Source organism: Electrophorus electricus, chromosome 21, assembly GCF_041902795.1.
Source record: "Electrophorus electricus isolate QZ-2024a chromosome 21, ASM4190279v1, whole genome shotgun sequence".
Classification (NCBI taxonomy): domain Eukaryota; kingdom Metazoa; phylum Chordata; class Actinopteri; order Gymnotiformes; family Gymnotidae; genus Electrophorus; species Electrophorus electricus.
In genome coordinates, this window is record NC_137517.1 from 10,642,006 (window position 1) to 10,652,235 (window position 10,230).

At 44.7% G+C, this 10,230-nt stretch overlaps 1 protein-coding gene across 4 annotated transcripts in view; it reads left to right on the forward strand.

The window, feature by feature from the left end:
- Positions 1-7,049, forward strand: part of pde8b (phosphodiesterase 8B) — a 57,519-nt gene extending 50,470 nt beyond the window's left edge. For 3 of the 4 annotated variants that reach the window (XM_035521257.2, XM_035521258.2, XM_081704045.1), the window contains exons 18-22: positions 377-594; positions 1,751-1,889; positions 2,010-2,177; positions 2,343-2,472; positions 4,562-7,049. In XM_035521257.2, the coding sequence (XP_035377150.1) occupies positions 377-594; positions 1,751-1,889; positions 2,010-2,177; positions 2,343-2,472; positions 4,562-4,671 (765 nt within the window). In that variant the 3' untranslated portion in view covers positions 4,672-7,049. Of the gene's footprint in view, positions 1-376; positions 615-1,750; positions 1,890-2,009; positions 2,178-2,342; positions 2,473-4,561 lie in introns of those variants that run through there. The other variant, XM_081704046.1, reaches the window with a different exon arrangement.
- Positions 7,050-10,230: the final 3,181 nt, after the last annotated feature.

Here is a 10,230-nt window from a genome sequence, read left to right on the forward strand (position 1 = left end):
TCTGTTTGTTGCAGAGCGGAGGCAAGCATTAGAGTGTGTGCATTACAGTTCATGAAAACAGTGACCATCTACAAGCATGTGTGTTGGAGCAGAGGTCCTCACAGCTGTTGAAAGAGCAAGTTTAGGCACTGTTTAATGCCGAGTTTTAATACAGAAAACCAGGGAAGGTCATAAATGCCCTTATATAGTAACTCTGTACATCTACAACACAATAAGGAACTGAATGGAAGCTGAACTAAGCTGCACTCTAGACACCAATGTGAACCACAGGAAATGTCTGAGCTAAAAGAAATGACAGCCGAGGTACAGAAAATGACATCAGATCTGCATGAAGTAATGGCCGAGGTGCACCTTAACCCCTGAGCTGTGTTTCTAGGGCAGCCTGGACCAGCTAGATGAGGTGGCATCCCTGCTGGCGGCGGCCGTGCACGACGTGGACCACCCAGGCCGCACCAACTCCTTCCTGTGCAACGCGGGAAGCGAGCTGGCCATCCTGTACAACGACACGGCCGTGCTAGAGAGTCACCATGCCGCCCTCGCCTTCCAGCTCACTAGCCGAGACAGCAAGAGCAACATCTTCAAGAACATGGAGAGGTGCACACACACTCACGCTTGTATGTTGCATGCAAACACACACACACACACAGACACACACACACACACACACACACACACAGTGTCATCACAGGCAGCCACATACTTTATAGAATGAAAAGGTAGACACACACCTAGCACTTACATACACATACTCTCAGAAAGCACCATCAGAGACAGCCTGTCTTGAAGAGACAGTCTTGAAGAGTCAATCGAGAGGTACACACACACACACACACACACACACACACACAATATTACTTTGATCTTACAGAGACTTGCATAAAATGCAGCCTCATTAAAAAAGGGTTTTTTGTGCATTGTAATGTTTTAACAGCATTCCTCATTTATGCTGTGGTTCAAAGCCAGTGATGCTGCATGTCCGATGATACAGACTGGATCTGTCAGTCAGCAGACACACACAAGAGGATAAAACTTATTTCATATGCTTTCCCCAAAAGCCCTACAATGAAAGGCATCGCTCAGTGGCCATTTAAACTAAAGGATCAAGCCACAATAATAAGATAATTCATCAGGCCTAATTCCTGATGAATTCCTGATTACTCATCTTATTCCTGTGGATTGATCCACTTGACTCTCACGTAAATATCTGAAAGATTCAGTGACTTTTAGAAAGCAGGCAGTACGAACGTTCCATAGAAAAGACAGCATTCCCGAGCCCCAGAATTCACAGCACCACAGTGCTCGTGCAGGAAAGTTGCTGTAAAAAAGTCCGACAGCACCTTGCGTTCCGTGTCAAGCCCTTTCAGGGCTGCAGCCACTCACAACCTGCAGATGAGAGGAAACCCAATAAACAGATTCCTGGACTCTAATGGTTGTTGTTTTTTTTCTTCCCTTGAACAGTTCTTGTTTTGGGTTAGCTCATGCACATGAGTTTGCACCACAAGTTCAGTGGACTGTTTAGGGCACAAGACAGGAAAGCAGATGAGTTGTGGTGTGGTGCCACTATCTCCAGGGCCTGCTTTACATATGTATGGACTTTTAGTTATGACCAGAGAAAGTCATCAAAAGCCAACTGAAGCCCTTCACCACTGACATAGAATGTGGTTTTTCTTCTTCTTCTTCTTCTCCTCTCTTTCTCTCTCTCTTTTTCTCTCTGTCTTCTCTCTCACTTTCCCCCCCCCCCCCACCCCAGGAATCAGTTTCGGACATTGAGGCAGGCTATTATAGACATGGTGCTGGCCACGGAGATGACTCGTCATTTTGAGCACGTGAATAAGTTTGTGAACAGCATCAACAAACCCATGGCCGCAATTGAAGAGTCTAGCTCTAATGTAAGATGTGTGCAAGTGAGAGTGTCTGTCAATGTATAAAGCATGTACGTGTGCACCAGGGGTGGCATATTACCTCGTGTGTGTAATCACATATATGTGTGTATGGGTGCCGTGTGAAAGAGCGACGGCAGTGAGCGCGAGGGTCCAGGAAAAATGAGGAACTCACCAGAAAACCGGCTGCTGATTAAGAGAATGATGATCAAATGCGCAGATGTAGCAAACCCTTGCAGACCCCTGCAGCTTTGCATCGAGTGGGCAGGCCGCATCTCAGAGGAATACTTCGCACAGGTACACGCACTGACAGATACACACACACGGGTTCGCATACAGACATGCACGCAGTTAAGTGTATATGCATATAATGTATGCACACAAAGAAACATCTTTATATATCTGTGCATATTCTAAACCCACTGTTTAATGTGTGTATGTGTGTGTGTGTGTGTGTAATAGACAGATGAGGAGAAGAGACAGGGGCTACCTGTTGTCATGCCTGTGTTTGACCGGAACACCTGCAGCATTCCCAAATCCCAGATCTCCTTCATCGACTACTTCATCACAGACATGTTTGATGCTTGGGATGGTAAACATACACACACACACACACACACACAAAACAAACAAACAAAGCACGAGCAAAAACCTCTGTGGAGCACACACAGCACCATCAAAAACAAGGAGAAGTTCACAGGCAGGTGTCCACTCTTTTGCATGCACAAATACACACCTGCACTTTATCACTCTCTCTCCATCAGTATATGCTGGATCAGTGATTTCTGCAGAAGACCCAGATGATATGATGTCTAGATTCCTTCACATCCCTCCTTACCATTATGTTCTGTTGCTTTGATCTCGATAAAGCACTTAGTCTGGTTTGGCTTTTTATTTCTAAGTTTGATGATTCAAAAAGGCCTACAGCTCTTCTAGAATAAAAGTTAAAATGTCCAGAGTGATTACCTAGATAAGTACTATGTCATAGAGAGAGAGAGAGAGAGAGAGAGAGAGAGAGAGAGAGAGAGAGATGAAGAACAGATAGCAAAGAGATGGGGGGGAAAAGAAAGTGGCAGGAGAGAGAGGGAATGAGTAAGCAGGGATAACGAGTGGAAAAGAAAAAAGAGAAAGAGACGTTCTTTCCCAGGCTTGATCCCTGGAGACTTGTTCACTCTGTTGGCGTAACAGTCCGTTATCAGCAGAGAAGAGTGCTTGACTGTGGGGAGGGCGTTAGTGACACCCACACAAACACACAGGCTGTGAAGGCATTCTGGACAGGCTGTGGCAGGCTTATGGACACGTCTACAGGGTTGTGGATAGATTCTGCGGGGCTTGTGCTGGGGGTGTTTGGGGGCAGGATGGAGGTTCTGTTTCCCACTGAGTTTACCCCCAGAGACAAAGCCTGTTTACAGCTCCTCCGATGATGTCACGGAAAGTTGAAATAACTTTCGGAGTAGGGTAGGGGTTGGGGTGTCTTGAGGCTGTGTGTGTGTGTGTGTGTGTGTGTGTGTGTGTGTGTGTGTGTGTGTGTGTGGTGGGGGGCTGGGGGGTGGGGGGTTGGGTGTGTTTGCGTGTGAAAAAATTAATTTTCAAAAAAATATTTACAGCAGTGAAATGCATTGCACACACCACTACCTTAAAATATTTTTTTTAATATAAAATATATATTTTTAAATTACTGAGTTGTAAATAGTTTAATGTATCTTTGTATTTGAACTAACTGGATTAAGGGACCACAGTAGTTTATATTCCCACTGACAGACTGAGGTAAAAAGTGTTAGGGATGGTCTTGGAGAGAATGGAACGCACATCCTCAGTCTCGGACACACGCTATCTCGGACATGTACGTCAGACATGCTGAAATTTCACAAAGGGGAACTGGTGTGCAGGTTGCCATCAAACTAACTTGTCTCTTGGTTGCTTCTCTAAGAAGGTCAGAAGGCAGCTTGTTATATCAGTCAGAAGGACCCAGCGGTCACATTTTACCCTGAGCTAGCGCTGGAATCCAGCACATCCTGGGCTGGACCACAAGTCATACTGCTATCTTTGTCAGTCCAGCCCCCTTGACACAAAATTAGCATTATTAAACCAAAAAGGTAGTTGGGGAGAAATGTTCTTCAGATGTGAACATTGTGAAAGGAAAATGTTCATTCAGAAAGAATTCAAATGAAAGGGGATATAAAAATGTTATGAGGATATAGTCAATTATTTTGGAATAAAGTATAGGTTTATTAATAAAGTTTTTTTTTCCCATATTTAATTATTGAATAATGAGTACTTTTATGCTTGCCATGAGATGAGAGAATATTCAAAGAAACTCCTCCACACAGAGAGCACATTACTGGTGACCTGTTAATTGCACCTGGTTCAAAGGGACATTGAATTGCTCGTATGATGTGATGAACCTGTAACACAATCATGATGCTTTTTCCCTGCTGTTGCTGGATGTGAGTGGATGATCTTTAAGGTTGCCCTGATGTGCAGCGCTCTCTCGTTTTTACTGTCTGCCTGCTTATTCCTCCTTCTCCGCTCTTTTTTTCTCAGTCTTTCTGTTGTACGTGATGCGTGCAAATAATTGAATTGTTAGTGTGGTGGTAAATGCAGTGGCATCTATACTAATATATAATCTCTTTCTTCCTTTGTTCTCTCTCTCTCTCTCTTTCTCTCTCTCTCTCTCTCAGCATTTGCTGGTCTGCCAGGCTTAATGGAGCACTTGTCGGAGAACTATAAGTACTGGAAGACTCTGGATGAGATGAAATGTAAAAGCCTTCGACCGCCTCCCCCTACCTGACCTTTTCTCCCGACACTGACTTTCCCTGCCCTCCTGAGGTCAAAGGCCAGAGGTCAGGCTGTGGATCTGAATGTAGCGCATCTCCTAATCAACCTCCCCACTGTGATGGTAGAAAGCCAGCTGGACCTTAAAGGTTCCAACCCCAAACACAGGCCAGCAGCCCAGGGCACAACTTGGCAACAGTTACCCTGGCAACACTCCAGCCCTGACGACAATCGCCGCGGTTACAAGGGTACAACATGAATGAAAGACAAAACGCACTTTAGCAGACCTCCTCTAGCTTTCTTACTTCATTTTTTCCCCTTTTCTCATCATTCGCTCTCTCCCTTTGAGATGCCGCTGGACTACATTTTATAAATCATTCTGTAACTGATAGTATATTATGCTTTTATGAATAGGACATCACAGTTGGACTTAACAAACATAAATCGTATATAGAGAGAGATATTATAACACACACTCATGTGTGGGGGATTGGACGATGTACTCAGGAAGCAGGAAGTGTGATGTGTGTGTGACTCTAGTTGGCTTCTGTCCTGAAGCCTGCATGGTCAAAGTGGTCAAAGCAGGCCCCGTTCCTGACCTCTGACCTCAGTGGCAGAGAGGCCAGTCAATGGTGGGCTTGTGACTCCTCAGAGATAGCTGATGTCTGTTACTCCTCAGTGATAGCTGACGTTTGAATTGCCAGTAGATCAGAAGACATTTAACCTGCGCTTTATACCCGAGAATCAAATATTTATTTTTAAATTTAAGCCATTCCTCTCTTACATTTCTATGGAGATTTTAAAAGAATGAGATGATTAGTCTTGCTCCACATGTTGTCAGGATACTGATGAACTTTTCTGTCCATGCTAAGCACACAAGGCCAGGCAGGTGTGTGTGTGTGTGTGTGTTTGTGTGCGTGTGTGTGAGAGGGACGAGTAGCAGGCCTTGTGGCCGGGCCGAGGGTCCTGGGCATCTCTCACACACCAGGGCCAGCGCAATCTTCTGCTTCCAGTCGTCTTTACAGTTCATAGCCTCCTGCGGAGCCCGTGCAATACAGCACCTTCATGGCTTCAAGTTAGGGTGTACCCCAGTTATATTACTCTTGACCCCCAGACTGCCTTCAATTTGGTTTAAAAGATCATTAAGAGTAATGTGGTATCATGCAGAGGGTGTTTATGGGCCTTAAGGGGCCCCTGGTGTCCCAGGGGCCTCTGCCAGCTTCAGGGTCATTTGGCTGATCTTGGCAGCAGCCCACCTTTTCTGGGTCAAGTGTGGATATTGATAAGTCCTGCCCACATGCCACTCACCTGTGGAAGCCCTCTCAGGTCTAAAACACTGAGCTGGGTGTGGAAAGGAAAGACCTTAGTTTTTCCCCAGGGGTGTGTGGACATTGTCGTCAGTCCCCAGGGATGTGTGGACATTGTCGTCAGTCCCCAGGTGTGTGTGGCCATTGTCATCAGTCCCCAGGGGTGTTTGGACATTCTCATCATTTCCCAGGAGTGTGTGGACATTGTCATGAGTCCACAGGGGTGTTTGGACATTCTCATCATTTCCCAGGAGTGTGTGGACATTGTCATGAGTCCACAGGGGTGTTTGGACATTCTCATCATTTCCCAGGAGTGTGTGGACATTGTCATGAGTCCACAGGGGTGTGTGGACATTGTCGTCAGTCCCCAGGAGTGTGTGGACATTTTTATCAGTCCCCAGAAGTGTATGGACATTGTCATCAGTGCCCAGGAGTGTATGGACATTGTCATCAGTGCCCAAGGGTTGTGTTCTGTCTGGGACAAAGGAGCATTCCGGAAGTTTCAATATGATGACAACTTGTTTTTCACGCTCTGTCTCTTACTCTCTCTGCCTCTCTTTCTCCCCAACAGGGCTCCAGGAATGTGTAGAATTAATAATGGAGATATCAAAGATTACTGTAGATGTCTGAGCACTTTCCAGAGATACTGTATTTATGACACTTACTGTATTGCGTGACGCTTGATGGAGTGTGTGCTTGTGTGTGCTTGTGTGTGTGTGTGTGTGTGTGAGAGAGAGAGATAGAGAGAGAAGGGGGGGGGGGCTAGATTGTATTTATTTTTTTCACTCTGAACCTTAGTCTCCATCAGTGATTTGTTTGAAAAATGTCCATTACATTTTCAAAACAGTGTCTCATTAACACAACAGCAAACCAAGAACTAATCGCTGACATCACACTATCCCCAGATAGACAGAGAGAGAGAGAGAGAGTGTGTGTGTGTGTGTGCACGTGAGATACAGAGAGACAAATAGAATTTTAACAACCTGAGCGTTTCTGATTTCTTTCTGTAGTCGCCTCTGCATACATGTAACTTTGAAATGTCCATTTTCTTTTGTTTTTTTCTAATATACCAGTTGTTCTTTCTTGATTAATTGAATGTGATGTGATTGTTAGAATCCAAATGACCCCTCTGGTTCTCCACACTGACATGTGACCCAGAAGCACTGTGAGACCCCAATGGCTCTATAAGAAGATGCCAGAACTGTATTACTTTTTAAGTCTGTCGAGACAAGTTGGCAGTTTTTCATCCAGTTCCCGCCAGTTGTAGCCATATCCCACCATCCCCCCACCCCATGGTAGGTTTCCCCAGTCAACTGTCAGTGTAAAGAGGGTCTGAAAGCTAACATGCTTCCACCATGACAAACAAAGCCAACATCAGCATCTTTAAGAATGACCTCCCATGCACCTCACCACTCTAGAAGGAGAGCACTGTCGTTCTCATATATGTGATACATCAAAGGTTCCCAGGTGCTGGGGATGCATCTCTGTGCATTCTCTGATGCTCTTAGCACACCTGATTCAGCATATGAAGGGCTGTCAAGCTACTGCAAAGTTACCTCATGTGTAAAGATGCCTAATGTGTAAAGTTACCCAATGGGTTGAATCGAGAATGTAGAGCAGGCAGAACAAAAATAAACCCAGCACATAGTTTTAAGGACAGGAGGTTTGCTGTCTTAGATGATTGTATTTTGTATTACAGTAGAGAGCAGCATTCCCAGGTATACTCTGGTGAACATTTAAAAATATCTGTGGCAGCAGCCCATCCAGGAAGATGAGCTAACGCACTGCAAACCCAAACACAGGCTCCTTTCCTCCTTTTTTCTCCAGTTTCTCCTGCTTGTTCTGGTTAATACCACAATAAATACATGTGCGTGTACCTGGCAGACATCAGCATAAATATCAGATGGATGGTGTGTTTCACACTTGGATACCAGCTGCTTAGACTCAAGCATTCTGGCATGTGCCATGAATGACTCTTCAGTCTGTGCCACACTGTTACTTCCGAGCAGAAACAGTAGTCAGTAGCAGGTACTTCCAGTTTACGATGGACAGTGTGTAAGTACAGACATGGTAAACTTCGTTTATAAGCTTATGCTTCCATTAAAAGGTGGGGCTTTGTAGGCCAGTAAGATGCATGTGTGACCTTGATCGAATGTTCATTAATTCACCCAGTTGGTGAATATGGCTCCAGAGTCACTCCAGTGCTGAACTCTACTGTTGAAGTCCAATCTCAAGGAGCTCCTCAACTCGGTATGATTCATGACTCAAGTATGACTCGACAAAGAGTCATGACTTGGCTCGGCTACAGAGCCATGGACACGTACATGGTTTAGTTGTTGGTGGTGGCTTTGACTCCTTTGACTTCACCACCAAACAGGCCATTGATACTGCTCGGCTTGGCTGTGTTAGTGGCCATCTTGGCCAGTAGAAACGTGACGTGTGGTATTAGGGTTCACTGTGAGTATGCTTCGACCTCAAAGCTGGACATCCATGATCTCTGTGGCCAAAATGAACTTAATTACAGCTGGGAAAGTTACAGGTCCCCTGTGGCCTTTCAGCCATGGTTGTCATTAAGGACAAGCCCCTTTAAAACAGGGTAGGTCTTGTGTTAGATCAGGTGGCTGTATGGGTAAAAGCCTTACTGTCTCCAGACTCGAATCTGTGTCTCCAAATCATATACAGAGATGCTGGTGATGGCAGGGATTCTCTGAGAGAGGGTAAAAGGGAGAGGTTGTGTACAGAGGGGCTTCCTAAAAGAGGGGTGATAGCCTTTAACAACAGGAAAATCTTCTGTAAAAACTAAGTCAACACCATCTCAGTATGCTTCTCAACCCCTTGTCATTCTCTCTGGAGAGCCTGGCTCCGTGTCCATACCATGCACTACACACCAAGCTTCTACCCTCACCTTTCACCACCATCGCCTGGAAACCTGCCTGGGATTTGACCCAAGAACCTCCTCAACCAGAGGAGGATCCATGATCAACCAGCAAGAATAACACTCTCAAACCTGTAGTTGGTGTGTCAGACAACAGCACCACATAAAAGCAAGATTGAGTTTGACCTTTTGTCCATGACCGTGACTTTGTGGTTGGAATGAAATGGAGATACATAAATTGAACCTGAGATGTTTTATGAACCAAATTAAGGCAAATACAAACTCTTAGGCAAAGCCTGACCCTTTATGGGTTAGAAGAATATTTGATTACCAGAGCCTGTCCACCAACCTATAGGTCTCGCCCATCAGCTACAAGAATGCAGAGGATGAACGCCTCCTCCTTATTAACCCAACTCCCCATCTTTAAAGGGCCCATATCCTACATGTTTTTGTTTTAGATTTTTCTTTTATGTCCACTTACAATGTTTGTGTGGCTTTATGTTCCCAAAACAATCATAATTCATTTTTATACAAACATATTCCAAACTCTTTTTAACCCTAGGAATTAAACAGGCTGTGTCTGTTAATGTGCCTTTAAGACAAATGGAAGATGAATGTGCTCTGTTCTGATTGGCATACCTGAGAACTGCAGCGTACGTGGGTGGGGCTACATTGCTGCAGGCCGAATAAGCAGAAGTATGTAAATGAGTTTGTTCTCATAACATCAGAGGAACAGTGATTTCAAAATGGGCTGTGCACTCTCACAATTGATTCAGCTCACAAAAGGGCTCAACAGTTACTTGACGTGCTGAATAAAGTGTGTAAGAGGAAGCAGAAATGTACTGGATAGGTTTCAAGGATTGACATTGACGAGGACTGCCATAGATGAGCAAGTACTGTTTGTCACAGTCCCTTACAATAACAAACCACCCCCCACTAGGATCAACTCTAGCACCACCATATCATAACCAAACCCCCTACCCCTGCCCCATCCAAAAGGTGTAATTGCTGCAGTAGAACAGAAGAGGAAAATCACTCAAACACAGATTGCCATTACTATGTTTTGTTGTTTTAATACTTAAGTATACCAGATTTTTTGCAGCATATTTCTGTGTGTGATGCAGATGGAATGGTATAAGACAGTGTGAACCATTATCACAGGCCTTCTGTAAAGGCCTTTTTTAATCGGACTCCATTCTAACTGTTGAGGCAATTGTGCACAATTGAGCAAAACCGTGTGCTATTTGAAATGCTTAGAAAATTATTGTTGGATCAGAAAGACAAGAGCTGTTCACTTGTCTCCCTCTAGTGTTCCAATATACAAAATTACACTGTTCCAGGACTTTCACACATCTGCTGATGCCAGAAAAAGAAAATAACTACACTATGCATT